General features: G+C 30.1%; 1 protein-coding gene across 4 annotated transcripts; it reads right to left on the bottom strand.

Annotated features, from left to right (window-relative positions):
- Positions 1–9659: 9659 nt before the first annotated feature.
- Positions 9660–18554, bottom strand: KEA4 (K+ efflux antiporter 4). 4 transcript variants are annotated; one of them, XR_016518891.1, is made up of 20 exons: positions 17967–18554; positions 17480–17523; positions 16668–16726; positions 16473–16551; positions 16253–16314; positions 16061–16136; positions 15896–15970; positions 15614–15685; positions 15443–15526; positions 15278–15346; positions 13956–14033; positions 13680–13768; positions 12705–12801; positions 12568–12621; positions 12102–12192; positions 11581–11769; positions 11406–11483; positions 11135–11179; positions 10361–10450; positions 9660–10260 (listed from the first exon to the last, which is right to left on the bottom strand). XR_016518891.1 is itself a non-coding variant. In XM_068614987.2 (20 exons), the coding sequence occupies exons 1-20, from the start codon at positions 18208–18210 to the stop codon at positions 10180–10182; spliced, it is 1761 nt and encodes a 586-aa protein (XP_068471088.2). In that variant the 5' UTR covers positions 18211–18554; the 3' UTR covers positions 9660–10179. The 4 variants fall into 4 exon arrangements, 3 of the variants coding, with proteins under 3 accessions (XP_068471088.2, XP_090155292.1, XP_090155291.1); XM_068614987.2 differs by having other exon boundaries at positions 12102–12197; XM_090299166.1 differs by having other exon boundaries at positions 12102–12197; positions 16242–16314; positions 17967–18364.
- Between the last annotated feature and the right edge of the window lie 5461 nt (positions 18555–24015).

The raw sequence follows: 24015 nt of genomic DNA, 5'->3' as shown, positions 1-24015 counted from the left end.
TTACTTACAAGGAGTACTCATGAAGCTTATTTTGAGTGTAAGTGTTGTATAAGAAAATTAGAAAGAGAAATAAAGAGAAGCTAGAAATTCAAAACAGCAATGGAATTAAAAGTTACAGATATATCCAGATAGATCAGACAAAGAGGTGACACATGACACACCTTTTTTTCTTGTAAATAGAGAAATAAAGTGATTGGTAAAAATTCCTGAAAAGAATGCATAATTGTATTCTAAATCAGATTTGTTAAGATATAGAAAAAGGTTGACCCAAGAGCAGATAGAGATTTTGCAATTCTTTTAAAACTCGTCTTTACTCATGTTAACATCAGTTAATGCACTGCAAACAAGATACTCGTATGCTTAACTAAAATTTCTCGTTTACTCATTAACCACTGTTAACATATAATTCACATTAAAATCATTAAATTAAATAGTAACTAAACTTAAAAATAAAAAAAATAATTAATCACTATATTAAATAAATTAGATACTAATTTAAAGACAAAAACGTGATTTTTATTATTAATAAAAATTTATAAAATAATTTCTAAATTTAAATCTAAATTAATATTTTTAATTTTAAATTAGTCTCTAAAAGATTACTTAAAATATAAAGTAGTAAGCAGTTAAAATTCTGGTAAGTAATCATTAGATATAAAGTTTAGAAACTATTTTATAATTTTTTATTAATAATAAAAAATACTTTAAATACTAATTTTTTTTAAGTTTATAAAATTATCTCTAGTTTAATTAAATAATAACTAACTATTTTGGTTTATAAAATTAGTTTTATTTAATAATTTTTTTAGTATTTATGTTAAAAATATAGAAAATTCAAAATTTAGATAAAAAAACTATGGATTTGTATTTTTTTTAAAAATATAGCATTAATTTAGTGATTTTACAATTAACTGATATCATTGAAGCAACTTTTTAGTCAAATTGACTAATTTTAGTTGGATTAATTAATTTTTTTGATGAAACCAAATTAATCCCCGTGAATTTGATTCACTTTTTTATACTTTTATTCCAATCAGAACTTAACAAAGCTGTGAAGTTAAGCAATTCTTGCGGAGTTTTATTTGAATGAAATTATTTGAGATAAGAAAATCTAATTTTTGTTTTTGTTCTAAGTTGTTTCTTTACAACTTTGGAGGAGGATTTGATTTCTTCGGTGCAGTTATTCGTCACGTGAATATTAAATTGGAATATAAGTAAAATTAATTAATTTTGTATTAATTAAAAAAGTTGATTTATTATAGTTTAATTCTACAAACAATATTTAACTTTTTTAAAGTGTTATTCATTGAACTTTAATATGAAATAAAAACGTTAAAATATAATTCTAATGAATTGAAATGTACTTTTAGGATGAAATCATCAGACGTGATTAAAGTAATTAAAATTTGTTTATATTTAAGTTATTTTTTTTTCTTATAGCAACTATTGTGATATTATTTAACAAATGGAAATGAGTTCAGTGTTTGACAAAAAAAATTTTATCAGAGAAAGTAATAAAATTAAATAGATTCACTTAAAGGTTCAACTCTCCTACATAATAGCAAGAGAAATCAAAGAGTACATTTTCACATACACATCAAAAACCAAAATGAAACCTCCTACTTCCTACCCTAACATTACTAACTAAAGAAAAAATAGAAAGATCAAGGATCAACCCTTATAGTAACATTAAATCGAATGCATACATACCAAAGGTTATAGGCACTAAGAAACTCCCTGACGGTATCTTTGAAGAGATCCAAGACCAAACCTTAATCTGTGTCACGGAAAAAATTTCAGTATGATCAACCACTCCACCTTTAAATAAATAATTATTCTTGTGTCTCCAAATCTTGCTAACCAACGTCATCAAAACATTACCCATAATAAAATTAACTGAAGTAGACGCATCCAGAATTTTGAGATGTGATCCAAGAACAATAAGATCAACTGAACTCACTCCTAACCAGTTGTAGCAAAGATTCCAAATTAGTATCCGAAGAACAAATGATTTGTTGACATCTCTGACACCATACACAAACAACAAAGATTCTCAACCCCTATTCCTCGTCTCTTCATATTTATCTTAGAAGCAACCTTGTTTTCAATCACTTCCAAACTATGATGTGAGCGAAAAGAAACGTCTTAATCCTAAAAAAAAAATTGTACATTCTTAAATCTTCCTCGCCTCAACTTCCTCCTCTCAGAGTTTCTGGAATGTAGAATTCATTTTATAGAATATTAAAAATTCCAAAAACATGAGATACATGCTCTTAAGAAGTGAATAGGCGATGCTAATAAACACTCATTATGATATATTCTAAATTATTTTAATACTATATTAAACAATAATTTTAAACTTAAGTCAATCTTATAAAATCGTGAGAGGTTTAAAGTTACTTATATTTTTTTTAATTAGTAAATAATAAATTAAATAGAAAATGAACATAGAGGGGTATTCTAACCCTTTTACAATTTAAAGAAATTAGAGAACTTCTCTAAGCACTCTATAACGTACCCTCACACAAAAAAAATTCATGCTAAGTAAGAAATGCTAAAAGGCAGATGATCGACGTCTCAAACCACACAAAGATCAACATTTTGTTGTCATATTAATACAAGTAATTAGGTATTGGATTCAATCTGAGAAAGAGAAAAAACACTCTTATATATTATAAAATATTTTTATCTCTGATCGAAGTGAGATCTCCGACACATGCTACTGGGATTAAGTTGTACAAACCTTAAACCTTAGTATTTTGGACCTAATGATGATTAAGTGCAGAAGTATTTAAGAATAAAAATAGATAGGATATAAATTATAAGATTGGAAATATATGAATTCGTACGTATTCATAAAGTTTTACTTACAAGTTGGTGAAGCCTTTTTGTGCTGTTTTCTTCCAGCAACTTCGTTTCTGTCATTCTGGTTTGTGAGGTACAATTAATAAGTAACAACTTTTTTTTGTGATGTGATGAGCAATTAACATGTTTGGAAGTGAGCAGAAGAGCAATCCCTTTCAAGGACATTTAATTTATCTATATATACCCCAATATACCTGCATTGGCACCATATACCATATGCTTCTCCTCTCACATCACAATTAACATTCACAATGATGTAGATGTGCAGAAAGAGAGTGATGCTTTTCAGAACAAAGCATATGGCCCCCCACATGAACACAGACATTTTTGTCTTAACCATACAACCACTGCCTTTTAACAGTAACCTTCTGGCCCATAAGGAAAGTAAAAGAATTGAAGAACATGGAATCACACTCCTAAATGAGCCAAATTTTGGATCTGTTACCTTGGTTGGATCCTTCCACTTTGGCTTAGTGTATTAATTATATGCTTTCCATCAATTAATTCGTAAAGAACCTAGATATTCAACCAGTATTCAAGGTGTATATATGCAAGTTAGTCAACTGGTTGGATTTGATAATGCTCCTATTTCCATAAGATATGTTCTAGCTTTTGCTCTGCAAGGTAAAATTGCAAAGGCATAGCTTTAAGTCAATATTTGATCAAATTATTACTTCTCACAGATTCTTAATTTATCTGTGTCTTATTCTAAGTATATGCTTTTTCATGGGACCTCTTGGTTATCAACAACACAACATGTAGGGTTTTTCTTGCGTAGATATGAAAGGCTAAGGTTAACTATGCATATGGAGGTTCAGCAATTTTGTAAAGTTTGATTCTAATGCATCTTATATAAACAATGTCATCCATATCTCAAGTTTTTTTTGGCTATAAAGCTCAGTACAAACTATCTGTTCCTAAATCTAGATAGTAATGCTTGAAAGATACTTTTACTGGTTTTTTGAAGTTATATAGGTTGTAATAGGAATAAATCATCCTTGAAATATGCTGATTATTGTCATAATCATAGGCTGATTATTCAATTTGCTGTTATTGTCATGCAGATACGTTTTTCTTGGTGTTATAGTTTGATGGGAAAGTGTAAACAACTTGGTGAAAGAAAACAATGAAACCTCAGGCATCAAAAGATTAGATGTTGGACTGTTACTTTTCAGTAACACTAAAATTATATCTGTGAATTATTACTATAATACAATATTGTTGATGATAGAATTGTATATTATTGTGTGACTAGAAAGTGAAGCATATATATATATGATCAGATATATAATCATGATGATTATAAATATGAGGATAAGGATAGAAGGAGGGAAATAAAAGGGCGTCCACAAGATTCTGCAGATAATATATGCCAAACAAACCCTTCTTGGATTTTCTTTGTGTCCGGAAAGTTCATATCAATTTGTGTTTTTTTGCTAAGATCCATTCACGAGGTGTTGATCAGTGAAAGAATTCATTGGATGCGAAAATGCGTTTCTTAAATGGCGAGGACGTACTTTTCCCTTGAATTTCTCAGATTGCATTCATCAGCAACTTTGAAAGTAAAAACTACTTCTCAAGAAGAATATTAAGAGAATCCAACCCAAGTTTATGATATTTTCACATTTATACGCAAGTTACGATTTAATATTATAATGTCAAGTTTATGACAATTTCTATATAGAGAAAGATGATTTAGATACTATATGAAAATGGTTATACGATTGTTAATGTGTTGGTGATCCCCTCACTCCTTCGTTGAAGTTTCCTTTCTCAATTGTTGGTGTTCAGTCGTGGTTGACCTGAGAAAGGTACTCCGGCGATCAAATCGGTGTGACGAGTATATACTTGTAAACTGATAAGAGCATATTTTACACCTCTGCAAAGGTACACCTGTGCAAAAAGTTTATTTATAGTGTTGGTCATGAGTCTTTGTTGTGATGGAATGAATATCAATTGCACACTGATGTATATCATGATCCCTCACTTATATAAGAAGATATTGTTATGAAATGTATTTTAACACGGTCGATTGGTCACCGAGACAAAGAGATTGAGTGTACCGATCGGTACATTGACTATGCTGAAATTTCTACTCATTTGTGTGTACTCTAAATTTATTTATAAAATTATATTACTTTGACAAATGAAATTTTGTGATAATACAATTCAATAATATACCAGGTTTACATTGTTGATTTTTTTTATCGACAATAAATTATTAAATTAAATCGGTTCACTTATACAGATAATAAAATATAAAAGTTCATTTCCACCTTCGTATCTAAAATTCGCAGACACTCCTAAAGTGTTTCATTTTATTCTATTAATTCATTGCTGAAAAAAAAATAAAAAATTTACAGATTAATCATCTACTTCATTTCCAATACTAATAACTATAACTGAAAGAAAAAAAAATAACGCATTAGTATTAAATCGAGTATTTACATTGTTGATAAATAACGATAATATCAGTACATTTTTTTTTAAAAACTGGCGTCATTAATAATTTGATTATAGAGGTTAAGTGAGGGAAGCTTCATGTTGAATGAAGTTCGTATGATAATATTTATAGGTGGTTGTTCACGCGCTTCTTTAATCTTGAACTTTTAGGTCTGTGCCTATATAATTTTTTATACAGCAAATGTTTTTAATAAATGATTTACCTAAAAAAAAATTTCTCTCTCTTTTTTACAGTAGCAAGAGCAACACAGAAAAATATTGTTACATGCGAACAAAATGGATCAAGTTTACAATTTTCTAGTTCATCACGTATAATATGCAATTCGGTAAAGTAATTAATGAATAAATTATCATCTTGTTTAATTATCGGCACCACCAATTACATATATGAGATTTAAAACAAATCACCTTACAAGTAATGAGATTTTTCTCACTTTTTCACTAGTAAGAATAGCACACACATGTGTACAATTTTTTTCTAGTTCATTCCATGTAACACACAGTTTGGTAAGATAATCCATCACTAAAATATCACCTTGCTTAATTATTGACACCTCTAGTTAGATTTGGTACTCAAAACAACTCCACTTTCAAGTAATGAAACTTCAAATCTTTATTTATATATATATATATATATATATATATCAATTGTTTTATATCCATCCAAAAAAGCTTTATTGAGTTGAAGGAAAAAAATAAAAGTATTAGTTATAGTACAACTACATTATTACATTTTCATGTTGAATTCAATTTTTTTTATCAGCAAGAAAAAATAAATAATATGAACCACTTAAGGGGTGATCCAACCCATATACAAACCAAAATACAATAAAACCCCACACCTCTTTCAAACAACCTAATCCTCACTAACTTTGGACTACAAACAACCCAACTAAAGGAGCAAACCTTACAAAAGCTCACTTAATTGAAAACATACAAGCCGCAGGATCCAAGCACCATCCAGAGTAACAAAAACTAGCAGAAACAGATTTTGAAGTTATCCAAGACCAAACCCTTAATTGTGTCAAGGTAAACACTTTCGAGAGGTCGATCACTTCCGAAATGTTGAGTTCAACTTATTGTGATTGGAGGTTCCAGAGGAGTTTCATCTACAAATTTCATCTTACTCTGTGCACTAATTTTTATTTTTATTTTCAGCAAAGTCTTTGCACTAAATAATATTAGCACTTATTTCTTTTAAGAATTATACCTTGTTGAATCCGGACCTAATTAATGTAGTATAACGATATTCTTACTTTGATGTAAGTAAGAAAATTATGAACATCCAAGGATTGATCCATTGTAGTACTCACGCGATAAAGAATAAAATAATGAACAAGAAAAATGCAAAAATAAAATAAATTTGAGAGAGAGAATAAAATTATTAGAAAGAAATGAATTTTCATTAATAGAAAAAAAGTGGAAATACATCATGAATTTACAACTGGCAACAATACAAGGCAATAAAACAGCTAATCAGACTTTTTTTTTTATTAACAATAAATAAATGAATTAAGATGTACACTTCATAGGACCAAACAAATCCGCAACACTACATATAAAAAAATGTGATTAATTGATTCCTCATAACTGATTTCGCAAAAAGCTATAAGTAGTTTAACCAACTTCTTAACAAGGTAATGTTAACTACCTTTTGAATATTATAACTTCAAAGAAAATACAATAAATTGTTTGGTAAATAAGATAACATCATTTTTAAGTACATGTATACATATTTCAAGAAAAATAATTTTTGGTTATCAGCTATACAAATATCTCAGAAAAAAAATAGCTCTTACCTTTGACTTGATTGAAAAAACTATAAACTATTTATGATGATGGAGGAACATACATAAGAGTGACTAAGAGTGTCACAATGCAAGTTGGTGTACTAATTGCATCTATTACTAAGAAAGTATGAAGTAATCATGATGGATGGCATTCAGAGCTGTGCAGATAGATAGTATAACAAAAGAAGAAAATAAACTTAACATAGTGCAACAATCATTATTTAAATTAATAAATTTTCCAAGAGGGTATAACTTTTTTTTAGTAAAGAAAGAAAGAAAAAAAAAGGATAAACTGATTAGTGGCATTTGCTGGCATGGTATTCCGAAAATTCAGAACTAATTTTTTTTTTTTTGTCTAATACAAAATGGATATATCCGGAAACAATAAGTAAATAATAGAAAATAGAGTAAAAAAAAATTGTCATCAAGAATTTTTAATGTGAAAAACTTTCTCAATTTAAGAAGTAAAACCCACTTGCAAATGTTTCTACTAAGAAAGTAGGATTACAACATTGATTTATCTCATTTTCTGATGATAATACTTAATCTCACTCAACAAGGATGAAATACAATGTCTCTCTAGCATCTCACTAAGATTTTTAATCTCACACTATGGTGAATATCTATTCTCTCATTTCTCCCTATGTTACTCTCTCCCTTTGCTTGTCTTTCTCTTCCTCACAAATTTTTTTTTATATAGAGAAGGAGAGAAAAACTTTTCTTCTTAAATAAATAATAGATAATTAATGTTTGTTACATTTTCAAGATACCTTAAAAACACGATCTTTAATTTTCTAGGTTGAACTTCAAAATTAAAAAAAAAAACGATTCAAAAACTTTAAAATGTCAAATTACCAATATTTATTGATTAGGTCTTCCACTACAAAAGGATTCCAACAATAAATCCCCAACATCCCCTTATAAAAACATGGGGAGCTAGCATAGCAGGTGTGGAATTGTGTTCAACATTCATAAGCATGACATGGATAAAGGAATATCATTCAAGGACCACCATTTTCCTTGGGGGGAAATAAATGCTCCCATCTTCTCCAAATACGCCTACCTCCTTCTTCCTTCTGTCAGTATCATTTTGAATATGCTATTATGTCACTCATCACCTACCTAGTTACCACATACCATTAACTTCATACAACAAATTCATATAATATATATAGAAAATGTTAAGATTGTGAAGATTATCCATCACAAAATATCACTTATACGTTAAAAAGTAATGCATATAAAAACTGGGTTAATCACAGCTCATACAATTTAAAAAATGATAATAATTGAAAGCAAGTATTTGAATTGATAAGGTGTGTAAGAATTAAACGTGGGTATGTAGTTGAAGTATGAAGATATCAGTTATTTAGAAAGAAGGTACAATATTTTGGACCAATGTGAGGCATCCACGGCTTCCCATTTCCTGCTTGAGTTAAAATATAGAAATAAATGAAGGGGACCACTGACGATTCCCTTTTGGTTGATGTTGAATTCTGAGTAAACAAAAATGTGCGACATGTCATGGGATTGGATTTGGAAGAGACCAACGTCACTGGGCTTGCGACCATTCATTCTTATCAAATGCATCAGATGCCAAAAACATCAAACCAAACCCCTTCTGGCTATGTTAAAGTTCCTGCAATGCGTTTTGTCATGTCTGTCAAATTTGAATCTGCTACACATAATCAATGAATGGCTCATCACCCATATGCTATGATTGTCCCTGTGTTGGTTTATCAGCAAGTACTGCAGATAAATGCATGTTTATAGCCTGTTCAAAAAATTAAGAGATCAGCAGAGAACCGAAAGATCTAGTCCTACATACACCACGTATCCACTTATTTTATTATATTTACCTAATTCTTGAATCATATTTAAAATAACAGAAAATGCTCAAAATACACTATATGAAACCATTATGTATTTCATATTTTTTCAGTTACTATTTTCAAAGTAATACTGTATATTATGATTGATAATGTAAAGCTTTTTATATTAACATTGCATAAAATTTTAAAGAGAAATTCTAAACCAATTTTCTTATAAAAATTAATCATAGATAAGAAAATCTTTACTCAATAGAAATAGCTTCTAAAACAATCAAAGAACAGAGACATGAATAATTTTCCAAAATAAAAAAATGGTAGCATAACATATGCTAGCTTCAGTCAAAGAACCAAAAGCCAATTGCTACTAAAATCTAAGTGCCGAACAGTAAAATACTTTTGCACTCCTAATTTTTTATACCATCACTAATCCCCTCTTTTGTGATATTTCCTTTCGAAATTTTTTTAGCCTTTTCTCTATCTTTTGTTAACCTAGACACCGGTGTGAAGATAGTATAGAGAAACACTATCCAACGACCGTTGGCAATTAGAAACTTCAATCAGTTGCTGGTTTATTTACGTTGATTCAAGAAAACCAGCGGTTTCTCGGGTGGTGATGACAGACAGATATTTCAGGTTACTCTCTGTAACCGGTGAAGCTTATTTGCCAGAAACAACGCATTTCACGTATTTAGTAATCAATTACAAGAAATGAATGGCAAATCAATTTATCTTCCGCTTCCATTAAAAATTTCAAAAGTTATGAACATGGTACATTTGACTTGATGACTGCCTTAACGTCTAAACTTGTACAGGGGCAACTACACATTCCAAAAAACTTAATCAACCCAAAAAAATTTGAATGAAATAAAAAGGGAAAGTGAGGGGAAAAAATTCAAGAGGATTGTATCTAAAATTAAATACACTAACTGCAACTACATATTACTTTATACACAACAGGCCATTCAAGTTAATAACATGGCCCCAGTTACTAGGTTAGTTGATGCACCCGGTTTAAACTCTTGGCTCCCTTGGCATACGTTTGCCATTTACTTTTAATATTCCAGTGCGTGTTTCCGAAAGCAGACAGTATATAAAATATTTTGCAATGAAAAACTCCTTCATTTAGTAAGCCTTATTTGTATTCTTTTTAGCACTTGTCCTCCGTAGTATTGAGAAGCCGTCAATTAAAGCCCGCAAATTTCATTTCTGCTTGATAATATGTTTGAATATCAAGAATCATGAGCGCCTTGAACCATCAAAGTAATACGCTTAGCACTGTCCACACGAAAGCTGTCCCCTTTTAATGCAATCTGAGAGTAAAACCATATTAAAAATCAGGATCTTTTAGAAATTGAAACAAAAAGTCATAAACTTTTATATCATTTGTCAATTGTTAAAGCTTTAAGTTACCTCAGGGGAGCTATCAGAAGGAAACCACCGCAACAATGCACCAAGATGCACAACTGCAGGAATTAGCTTGAAGAGTAAAGGTGTAGTCACCTGCACTATTTCTGTTTGTGTAAGCTTCAAAATCTCTACAAATAGTTGAGAACTTAATACTCAAAACATGTCAAGATTACCCATAAAACTGGCTATAACATTCAAAACTGGCACAACAATTTTGCGTAGGAAAGCCCAATGTTTTTACTAGTGATAACTTCTTAAACTTCAATCAGATTTACTAGCAATCCCCTGCTTGTACATGTGTATGCAAACAGTTAAAATAAAGATGATCAACAAACAAAACTTATCTACCAAAAACACATAATGCGGTTTCACTTATTCAGGCTAGCTGGATGCTGTTGAAGCTAATGACTAGCATTGTGCCCATCAGCATGCTTTCAGGTGAAGGAATGTTTGTAATACTTTTCATTTAGTCTCAAATGTAGAGAAATCATACGAAAAAAATGACCACGGTTTGTGGGCTTGAAACAATAGTTTGCCAAAGTAGGAGCAACCTAATAATCCTATCCCGTACAAAGACCGTGAATTTATTATATGATAAAACAAAACTCTAGTGATATTAGGAAATTGCTTGTTCGAATCCATAAATGAACCGCACCAAGATTGTTAAAAGACCAGTATTTCAACATTGTTGTATGATCGATAATTACTAGTTTACTAGATATTAAAAAAAAAACAGTAGGAGCAACATTTTTATTCTATAAAATAGTGCAAGCGTACCAAACTAAGAGCTGTTGTTCCCAGGAGTAATAGATACAACTTTCCCTGCAGTAGGAATTAGACATTCAGTCCATGTATTTAGAAGTAACTGCAGAAACAACGCAATTACATTCACATTGCAAATGATAATACGCACTGCCAGATAACTGTATTTTTTTAATAAAACATATTTCCAATCTTTGTAATCTCTTCCTACAATGCAGAAAGATAAATTGCAGTCTTCATAAACACAAATTAACTGAAATTAATGTTTCGGAATGAAGTACATTACCTCAACTAAATGAAGATTTGAAGCACGGCTGAGAAGAACAAATGCAAATTCCCCAATTTGTGCCAGGGACATCCCAACCTACGCATGTGGAATAAACCTAAGGCTCTTCCGTCGATGAAATGTATGATGTAATGAACAGGCAGATGTAATTGTATTAACTGATGACATGTCTTACAAGAAGTGCAGTCTTGTTGCTGTATCCAAACCCCTTAACAACAAATGCAGCTACAATTGTTTTTATAATGAACACCAATATAACAGCTGCCAGTAAAATGTCAACATGATTCCAAAGGAAATGGACATGTATAAGCATCCCAATGCTGGCCAAGAACAGAGCAGCAAAAAAGTTGCGAATTGGCTCAACCTAAATATTAACAACCTTGAGTGAGCTCAAAACTAAAGCAAAACATGAGTCATCTCAAAATTTATGTGCTAGTGCTTCAAGAAGGTTCCTGAAATTCATTTGGGTGCCACCACCTTACAGGAATATATGATGAAAATACAAAGTCGTATCAAACATAATTTACAAACATCCCCATTCCACTAAACATGCTTAGCATGACAAAGAACTGAATACCCAAGAAAAAAAAATGATAAATACTGAGAAAATAATACTCCTCTTAAACCACAAGTTTACACCCAAGAACATAGTAAAACTAGTCACTACAAAGAACAGATACTAGAATAATTTCTTACTTGTTCAAGTGTATGTTGACCAAGATCTGTAGTTGATATCATCACTCCCGCAGCAAAGGAACCTAGTTCAAGACTTAAACCCAGCTTATCACTACACTGAAATGAAACAACAAATATTAAAACATTTTGTTGAAGGCACACATGTTGTTTGGGCATTATAAATGTTATGTATGAATTAGTGTCAGGCATGCGTACATTTTTTTTATTCATAGGAATTAAACACAGGTAGTAGGGAGTTTACAACAACTCATTGCCAGCTGAGCTAGACCCTCTTGGTTGGCATGCATGCATTTAAGCAACCCCTCGGATTGAGGGAAATAAATTTGATGCATATTACACATCAATAGAAAACAACCACAGAGTCATCCAAGATTAAGGGCATTATACATTATAGATGATAAAACAGACAACTAAGATGACAAGGTTTGGCAAGCAATGAAAGATTACGACTTGATAGAAGACACACCCAAGCAACAAGTAGGCAGAATGCCACCGATGCCAATTGATAAAGTTCATTGGTCTGCACAGAAAAATAAAATAAAATAAGTTAAAAACTAATGCACAAACAAGCATTGAAGAACAGAGCAAAAGGTCTGTCTTCACCTGAGAGGATAAGCTTATCATTAGCTTAAGGAACCATGGCACACAAGTACGAGATAATATTGTCAAAATGGCCAAAAATGCAATTAAGGTCACCAACCTGAGACAACAGAATTAGTAAACCAGTAAGAATAAATGACTTAAACAAGCATACAACCAAGTATGATGAAGAAAGTTAATATCATCAGCACATGAAGTGAAGCTGCTGCCTTACGAAATTCAACTAGAAAATGGAGTATATGTTTGTTATTATGCAAGTAAAACACTAGTACTCACAAGTCTTTTATTTGAATTTAGATTGTTTCTGGGATAGAAATAAAAAATTTATGACATTCATCTGGTCCTCGTCTCATGGTCTCGTCAAAATGTCTTTGTCTCAAGAATGCAAGATGAACAAAAAGATTTATTCTATTCACAAGTTTGTTTTCTTCTTTCTCTTTTGTTGGTGTGCCTTTGGTAGGGACGAATTTTGTGTACTAATTTATACGCACTCCTTTCCACTAGCTCCTTTTTATGATTATAATTATTTTCTTTTTACAAAAGACTTTCAGGACAATTTTATCATAGTTGACAATAGTGAGATTAAAATAAGAAAAGATGAAGGCAATTTATGAACCACGGTGTTTCTCTTTATAAATTCACATATTGAGGCATTCAATAAGTGTAGTAGAACTTTATGTTAACATATCATGCTCAGTAACGGTGAAAAAGGGGCCAGATGGTCAAGTACACTAAAATTTCTCAATTCACTTGCATCTGCATCTTTAACTTATAACAAGAAAAGAATAAAAACTATGACCAGAATATCCTTTATAGATCACAAAATATATGTTGAATTCGGCACGATGGAAAGACACAATGAGAATATTATGTAGCTGCCTTGGGGAACCTTGGGGTTTAATATCATTTGTCATAGACCTTCATAAATTATGGGGAGAGAAGAAAAATGAGAAACAATTCATCCTACAATTAACTTACGACTTAGTCATGGATACTACTCCTTGAAGAACACCTGATGTTCCACCCAAAACAGGAAGCAGTGCAAAGAGCAAACCAACGGCACAATCCTGAAAAGAACCAATAAATTCAAACATTTCATCAGAAGACATGTGAGAAGAAAAATCTTAACAAGGAATATCAGTGTCATGTTCATTGATAGCATTCCTTTGCCTTTGCACTCTTTTTGCACAAGTAGCAGTAGCAATGCTTCAGTCATTCATGTGCATTCATTAACACAAAAATAACAGGACATACCTGCAGTATCAGAGTTCCAATTGTAACCTGACCATGAAGGGCATTGACGCTATTCTTTTCCATTAAGAATTTCAAGACCTATGGATCAAAGTAGAAAAAGAAAACAAATTTAAAGTAAATAACAAAAATGTTAGAAAATCTGCTTTTAATATCTGTCAGAAAAGCTTTTTCTTTGTTACCTATGGCTTCTACTAGCATTAGTACCTATAAGCCTAAATTTAGGTTGTACATTTTTTTTTTATCTCGGTGTAAGCCAATACAGATTGTGGATATATGATATTCTTCTCGGTGTTTTTGAGACACTCAAGCAATTCATTTGAATCTTTCATGCTCTCAACTGAGGAAATTATATACTTGAGATAATGCTTTATCTAGACGTGACACCAAAGAAGTTTGATAACATCTAGAAAATAAGTGATCATAGAAAGAGCTTAGCATTATAGCATTTTCATCAACAAGAAAAATCCGCTCAACTAATGCACAATAATTTCCCTACTGTTTCCTTCATAACATTCTAGCAATGATCTTCGTTCTTTTCTTGATGCAATAAATCTTACTAAAGGAGAAAGAAAGGCAATACAACAGACAGATTCTCCTATACAAAAGGAAAAAAGAGCCAAAGAGTCAAAAAAGGGTGCACCAATTAATCTATTCATATCAGTAATCAATATTCCTTTAAGCAAAAGACAAACAAAGCATGATACAGAAACCATAAACATGATCCCGTACCACACATAAGGGTAAAAGGACCCTTGGAAATGCAAGCAGTCCTCTCCAACTTAACAATCCCAATGAACATATACATCTCAAATTCACCAAAAAATAAAGAAGCTGTTATCATTTCATTAGTTAATTTTTCTCAAGGTCTTATGCCACTGTCTATGAGCTATGACTATCATATGATCAAATAATCTATTCTCCTCCACTAAAGGCATCTATTTTGTCCTTAAAGTTTTGCTAGATTTGATCTGATACTGAAGCCTATTGTAACACTTTTTACCCTTAGGACCACCATCTTCGAACAAAAATACCTTTATTTCTCATATTTTCCATTGTCGAGCAATAATTAACACTTAGCTGAAAACTGTGACAGCTGTGTAGAAAATAGAAATATGAACACCATCAAATCTAATCAATTGCAACCAGGCAATGATTGCAATAGTTTATTGCAATTATTAGGCTACTTAAAATACTATATGCCCGTGGTTAAATATTAAACAACATAAGAAGTTTATTGTCCAACAAAGCTGCAATCATACTTGAGATGGTATAATATAGAAAAGGGATACCAAAATCATGTTACAGTTTGGTCAGGAAATTACCACAGCTGTTGAAGACATGGATAAAAATGCACCTACAAATATTCCTTCAGATGATTTACCACCACATAACTGCAGGTAGGATTTAGGTGCATTTATAAGAAATTCATTGACACCAAAGTGGAATTTTTTTTTTGCAATAAATACTTCTAGAACTAAAAGGCATACTGAAGCTGTCATTCCACACAAGCACATAAATAAGAAAATTTGGAGTAGGCCTCCAAAGATAGCCACTGCTCGAACAACTCGAAGCTGCAAACATGAATATATATATTAAGTATGGCTGAGCTAAAAATATACAAGATCAAGCTAAAAGGAATAATGAGTGTAGAAGCCAACCTTCGTTGTTGAAAACTCTAAGCCCAATGCAAAGAGCAAAAAGATGACACCAAATTGAGCAACTGTCTCAACCTACAAGGAGTGGAAGCAATATGTGAGATTACTAGCAGTTAAAATAAATGACATTTGATTACTTCATTTCAATATGTCATATAGAAAGAGAGTATCCATGACACATCGTGATTCCATTCAATCAATGATCTTATTTTTGTAAATAATGTGGCTAACTAAAAGAAGGGAGGGGGTATTAGAGTACATAAAAGAACTATAAAGGAAACATACTTGGACCATTTCGCTAACAAAGCTCAAACCTCCTGGTCCTATGATTGATCCTGCTAGCAGATATCCAGTTATCACCTGCAAATTTGTATGTATGGACTACCCACTTTTAGAGGTCTATGGTAGAGATATCTACTGCAAACCATAAAGCAAGGTTTGTAATCAAACCGGTTGTCCAGCACAAGCAAAGGCAATGCCACCACAGGTTGCAGACACAATGACAACCACAAGATCTGATATCAATCTGAAAATATGGCATAAAAAGGATAAGCAGCCTGACTAGTCAGTAGTTGCTGGCACTCATACAAGTAATGTTATTAGAAAAAGAAAAGAGAGAAAAAATACGAACAGTAAGTAAACCTCAAGTCTAATTGAAGAATTGGATACTTTGACTTGGGATTGGATATGATAAAGACATTGTCCTGTAGTTCAAACAATTGGAAAATTACAAAAGATTAAATCCACTTCTGACAGTATTGGTAGGATTGAGTTCTTCATGCATATTGTGATGATGTGGTTGTAACAGAAATTATTTCAATGTTTGAAAGGCCTAAACATCAACCACTCGAATTAAACATACCTTTCGATCAATTAAAGTTGGCATATCGTCTGCCCTATTCTCATTATCCAAGTTGAAAACATCTTGGAACTGAAATGACCTGAGAAGAAACTTAACAAATGTCATGATTCACAGTAAAGGCATTTGCATTAAATTTTTAAAAGCCGTTCCCTATTTCAGAAAAATCATTTGACTCTACAAGAAAGTGGTCCATACTTTTCTTCTTTGCTTTCATTTTTCTTGGGCATAACTCTGGCAACAGTTTCCAAAACAGCCTGATACATTAAAAAAATTATGATAAGGACCATAGATCACGATCTTTTCAAGTGAAAATAATAAGCCACATATGTAAAATCCCGTAAAAAACACATGTGATATTTATCAAAACAGAAGTGACACACACAGGTTCCCACCCTAAAATTCATTATCCTGGAGAATCTAAAACAAAATTTGACACGTCATAAGTAAAATCTGAAGAGTTATTATCAATTGTAAGGTGTGTCCTCGAATCAGCTTAATGTTTTTCTAATGAATTATCGTCCACAGGCTTATAGTGTTAGTTTTTCAGTTTGGAACTCCTTAAACGAACCATTTACTCCTTAAACAGTGCTTTGGAATGAGTGTAACATGGATGTATCGTGTATACGAGCATACTGTTAAGTGTTTTGGATTCTCGTCTGGAACCTCCAAACAGACTTTCAGATTTTTCAGGGGAGAAAACGGAGAAGCAAGAGTATTGGGTGGGTGTTTGATTTTTTTTGCACATGAGTCAATTGCAGTTCAACGTAAAAGCATGTGATAGTTTGAAGATTTCTAACCAAAATCCAAACACGCACAACTTCAGTTTGCATTGAATGAACTGTTTTCCAACAACACTGTTAAGTCCTGACAAGATTGAAATCTAGCCTAAAACAAGACACCTATACTACCTGAATTAGGTCGCTAGAATGCTACAGTCAATTGGCCCCCAGGGTTGCAAAAAATTGGAGACAATTAAATATATCATGTGAAAGCAATTCACTGCACACCTGCTGTTCAGTAACACTATTGTTGAAACCACCAGGATCGGTACCTGCAAAAGAGTCGGCAAAGTACACTGAGAGCATTCATTTGAAATAAACTTTCCACTACGCTACTCACACGTCGTCAATGATTCAACAAGTTCGTTACAACGTATCCATGTGAAAACATTTGGAAGTTAACAGCGTCTCATTGATTTTTCATCATAAAAGCCGAAAAAATTATAGAGCAAATTGCAGGATTCTGATCACAGTACACACGTTACTACGAGAAGGTTTTACAGAAAAGGCAAGTTAAATCCAGAAGCACAATGAGAATCAGGAAATTGCAGAAAAACGCATATGAAGAAGTGAAACGAAATTCGAATTGAGCGGCATTTTCGATAATTCACACAGCAACTACGATCCAACGAGTTTTCGGAATCGAATTATTCGAAAATATTTAGAAACGATTGAGCATTGAGAAGTTAAAGTGCGACAAGCTAGATCTGCGAACCTTCATTCTGCTCATTATCGGGGAACTCTCTTTCGAGAGCCCGATCAATCATGTCCGCGAAGCTATCATCGCCGGATCTCGCAAGCGAGGCATTGACGACGGAGCTTGCGTTTTTTCCGTCGAGGAGAGGCTCCGTCTCTGACTTGGCGTCAGCGGCGAGGAGAGAGAACGAGAATGTGGGAAGACAAAGAAGGAGATCACATAGAAGGAGAAGGTTGAGAGTCGCAGGTGATGTTAACCTCATCTCCCAGACTCGGAGAGAAGAGAGTTCGAGAGAGAGAAATGGAAGAGCGCAGAAACGAAACGACACCGCTGGCAGTTTAGCAGCACCGTCGTGTTTGGCGCGCGAATTGTTTCTCTTACGCGCAGAAAGATGCGACAGAGAAGTTGAGTGGGTTAGAGAGACGGGTAGAGTGCGAGTGGGAAAGTACCGAATGGTCCTCGAACAATGTTGTGAAAATTGAAAAAAAGGAATTTCGAAATCGAACGCCACTTGCAATGCACAACGAGGCGCGTGTCTGTCACTGCAAAGCCGATATGCTTACTTTACTTCTGACTGACTCATGCATCGCAGCAAGGAACGTTGCCAACAATCTACGGACACGGCCAAAAAGCATGGGATTGAACTTTTGCTCACCTCACTTTATTTATTTCATATTAAAAAAAATTCATTTATTATTTTTTTATCGGTAATAAAAAATAAATAAATATGAATTATTTTAAGGATGATCCAACCCTTATACATGAACTCAACCACCTTTTTCACTAGACTTATTTCCAAGTTTGCTTATACAGAACTCTCAGAGAACATCTGGAACAAACAATCATACAACTTAAACGAATATGTCATAAAATCATCCTCATACAAATCAGCAGATCTAGGCACCAATCAGAAAAGGAAAAATGCACAAATTGTAACTTGGATGTAACACATGACCAAGTCTTTAATTGAACCAAAGCAAAAGTTTTCACTACATCCATTACTCTCCTTTAAAAATTATCCTGTTTCTATGTTTCCAAATCTCGTTGACTACTGCGATCCAAATAACTTCACAAACCTCATTCACCAATGCAGGCACATTGTTCATCCTAAACTAAAAAAAATTTAATATGACACATGTTCTGAACGTCCAATCATGCACAACAATGGTTTTACAATAACCAAAATCAAATAACAAATGGTGTTAATCTCCTCTTCGACCCCACAAAAACTATAGGAGAAACTTGCAACTCTGATCACACACCTTTCCAGATTAGTCTTAGTGGCTAACTTGTTTTCCCATTTATCATATATTTCATCGTTTTGCATTCTTATCTTAAATAAATATTTAATTAGTAATTTAAAAATAGACAATAAATTAACATATATTTCATGTGTTAATATTATAACTTTTTAAACTATATGTGTATCCTTCTTTTTAATGTGAAAATTATTCTGGCCTGGCTTTTAATTTTAATGGGTCAAATTTTACATTTTTTATTTGAAAATATTGTTTTTGATAAGTTAAAAAGTACGAAAGTGTCGTTAAGAAATCGAAAGAATACAAATATTTGATAAGCTTAGTCTTAACTATTTAAATGAAAATGTACCCTTAAGATAGCAATAAATAATAATTCTCAAAGTATTTTTTATATAAAATATAATTATTATATTCAATAAAAATATTGTTAAAAGTTACTCTTCCTCCACAGTTTTTTTTAAGTTTTTCTTTGTCTATAGGCTAAAAAACTCTTTTATTTTTAATATATAAACTAAATAAATTATCAATACTTAAAAATAATTTGTATATATGACCTACCATAATTGCAATTTTAAAAATTATTAAAATATGCAAAATCCATATAAATTTAACATGTAATATATATTTTAATCTTGAATATATATATATATATATATATATATATATCACATAATTAGTTAATCACCTAACCATGGTAAGAATGTCACACATGACGACACGTAATCGAACGATTCTTGACAACGAGTCTAGGGTTGACTAAGTCAACAGGGTTAATCCTTAATTAAGGGTTGTTTGGTGCAACTCTAGACATGAATCAACCTCCTAATCCGGCCCACCAATGAAAGCCCATTAAGATAATATAAATAGCACACATTCCAATGAGAAAGGTACATCATTATTTACAGTACTCTTATATCCGAGTGCTAACACCCCGACTGACTTGAGCGTTTGAGTGTCTTCTACAGGTACCACCCCGTCTGTGGAGTCCAAGAAGATGAAGGCGAAGTAGGAAGCTTGGAGAGCAAGTGACCAACCGAAGGTAGAGACAGGAAAAATCGTTCTCTAGGCCCCAAACCCGTTCGAAAACACTTTCATTTTTAATACATAAACTAAATAAATTTTAATTTATTAAAGTAAATTATCAATACTTAAAAATAATTTGTATATATGACCTACCATAATTGTAATTTTAAAAGTTATTAAAATATGCAAAATCCATATAAATTTAACATGTAATATATATTTTAATCTTGAATAATATATATATATATATATATCACATAATTATAAAACATTTTTACTTATCTATAGACTTATTCCAATTTTAAAACCTATAAAATTAGCTACTCGCATCATTACAACGTCGTAATGTTACAAATATGTTAAGAGTGGGTTAACTATTAAGTTTAATAAAAAAAAATATACATCATTCATACATAAGAACATAATTATGGTCTAATTATCGAAGATTAGTAATAATTTTGAACTTAAATACTAATATTTGTTATAATATATTATTTATTTTAAATCTATCGTCCTCTAATATAGATTTCATGTAATAATCTCATATGATAAATATGATAAAGTAATTATTTTTATTTTTTAGTATAGTGGATTATTTACCTCTAATTTAATGTCAACAAAAATATTTTTCTTACCACATAATCCATTTATTTATCAAATTTATGAGATATATTTATCCAAACATTTAACTTAATACTTATACCACATACCAACAACTTAATTAATATTACATCATAGTTACTACTTATAATTCATCATCATAGTAATGGTTATTACTCACAACATTCAAACCCTTAACTTCATAATTACACCACATAAACAACTCAGTACTATATTCACAATTACTACTCATCATAATAATATCATTTTAATTATTACTCACAAAGCATAATATTCATTTTATTTTGTGATTCATACATACATTTTTATCATAATAATACCATTCCAGTTATTATTCATATCCTTATTCATATCATCAAATGCATGACATTCATATTTACTTTTTGTTTATTAATTACATATATGCATATATGCATCATCAATTTGTCACCTATAATAATTACAAATATATCCCTAAAGTGAGACACTTAAGTGACAAATATTTTCAATATAGGAAAAATATTTTTACTCGATCAACCTTATTTTATTTAAACAAAAATCAATTTAATTGTATTATTATAGTTTTTTTCTCAAGAAAAAAATGTTTGAACAAAATGACTTAGTGTAAGAATGATTAGTTACCAATTGAAATTCACTCGAACAAATTGTTATTATATGAGAAAAATCAACTCAATTAACATATAATTATATTACCTTGAAAAAAAACACAGAAAATAAAAATCTACCAAATTACTTAGCTTTTTCCTAAAATTTAAACAAATATTTAATATCAATTCTAACATGCAATGTAACTTTTCTATATAATTAACCAAACCAACAATTTCATTACTAATTCAAAATATAGTCTATCAAGTCTCAGTTTAACCCAAAAATTAATACAATACAAAACTATAATTCAGTTCCAAATGAAGTAATAATTTTCAACTAGTTTAATTTAATTCAAAATTAAATCATTACTACAATAAAATCATAAAATAAAAATTAATTTTATAAATAAAAAATAATTAATTGCTATAGTGACTAAATTAGAGACCATTTTACAAACTAAAAAAAATTGATTTTTAAATTAGGTTATATTATTGTTAAATGATTTCTAAATTGGTATCTAATTAGCTACCAAGTTTTTTGCTACCAAATTTAAAATTTAAATAATTGATAGTTAAAACCTTGGTAGCTAAAAATTAGATACCAATTTTAAAACTATTTAACAATAATAGAAATTAATTTATAAACAAACTTTTTTTTAATCTCTAATTTAGTCACTATAACAATTAATTATTTTTTATCTAAAATTGGTTTCTATTTCATGATTTTATTATAATGAAGGGTTAAATATGGTTTAACTCCTCTTACCTTAAAAGTTTTTTACTTCTCAATTAACAACAATCCAAAATTCGAGAAAATAGTTTAAAAACCCTTAACATCATCAAAAATCTAAACTACACCACTTCATCAACCAATTAAGTAACTGATTAAAATAAAACTAAATGACAAAAAACATTTTCAAATAGCCAAGCATGTCAAACCATGTAGTCCTCACAAATGAAAGCAAAAAAGAAAAGCTAAAAATAAATTAAAGTGAAGGGGAAAACTAAAACAAAATCTGACTATATATGATTGATTTATTTGAAACCACTTTACTAACATCAGATATTTGTTTAAAACAAAAAATAATAGTTTCAAAAGAAGACAAAATAGTATAAAGAAAAAGAATGTTTAAAGATATAGTAAATTTTATAAATAATTAAATAGTTAAAATTATATTACACATAATTAAATATAAATTAGAAATTTAGCCTTCATTATTTTTAAAATTATAATAATAAAAGAATAGATGTGATTTATTATAAATATAAAATATAACTTTATATGAGTTATATTTTTTATGAAATTTAAGTATAATATAATCTATATATTTTTAAATTTTATTTATTACAAGTTTAAATTATGTCAAGTAAATGTATGTTATGCATTTTGCAAGAAGAATGGCCACTAAGAATGTATTTTAAGTTGAAAAATCACAAAAAAAATAATGTATTTCCAATAGAACAATACTTAGTTAATCTCTTATTGATTTATCACAAAATCATTCCAAAAAATATTCACATTTAATCTCATTTAAACCTTAAACAATTAACTATATATTCTATTTATCCTGTAGGAAAAAAATAGTTAAAAAATCATTATTTCAATTTTTTAAGAAATTGTGAATTAATTTCCTATATACATTTTTAATAACGGACAAAGTAACAAAAATTAGAAATAAGATTGATTTTGTAAGATAAGTGTTTTTTTTCTTCTTATATGACAAGTTCTTCTATTCATAGTTTGACTATTAATAAAGGAAGACATTACTTACGAATACACTAAACAATGAACAAGTTCATAGACATGGATGTTCAACGTATACAGTTTGAAGCTACTGAAAATAGATTCATTATTTTTATCCTCAGTGTCGTTAACTTGCTATTGACTTTTAAATTATGATGCCGTATTTCAAGGTTTTATTCAAAAAACTAATACCATGGTTGCAGATACATGTGTATCCAAATGAAAGGACATTTTAATTGTATGATTTAGGAAGACATTTAATACAGAAAATATTTTCTGTATTTACAAAAATGATATTTGAAAAAAGAATATAAATATTCGTAATTATGATCTTTATGCTTCGGCAAAAATATATTCCAAAGTTTTATTATTTATTTTTTAACGTTTTTTATTTATTATTTGAGAATAATTATCTATAAAATAAAATTATGAAATTTTTAAGAAAATTATTAAATAAAAATTAATTATAAAAATATAAAATAATTTATTGTCATATTAATTAAGTTAAATATTATTTTGTAAACTAAATAATTATTAAATAGTATTTAAAATAATTTAATTATTATTAAAAATTTATAAATTAGTTTCTAAATTGATATCTAACCTTAAATATCAAACTTTTAACTATTAACTATTTTAAATTCTAACTTAATTTTTAATTTTTAAATTAATTTTTATAATATATATTTTTTATACATTAAAAAAAATTATTAAATAGTAAATAAGTTTAAAAATAAAAAATAATTAATTATTGTATTAACTAAATTAAATATTAATTTAATAACTAAAAAATTATTGATATTTAAAATTATTTCTATTATTAATAAAAAAAT

The sequence above is a fragment of the Phaseolus vulgaris genome, chromosome 2, assembly GCF_051622355.1.
Source record: "Phaseolus vulgaris cultivar YP4 chromosome 2, ASM5162235v1, whole genome shotgun sequence".
NCBI classification, from domain to species: domain Eukaryota; kingdom Viridiplantae; phylum Streptophyta; class Magnoliopsida; order Fabales; family Fabaceae; genus Phaseolus; species Phaseolus vulgaris.
The sequence above is the reverse complement of the archived record's forward strand: the minus strand, read 5'-3'. Positions and strand labels throughout refer to the sequence as shown.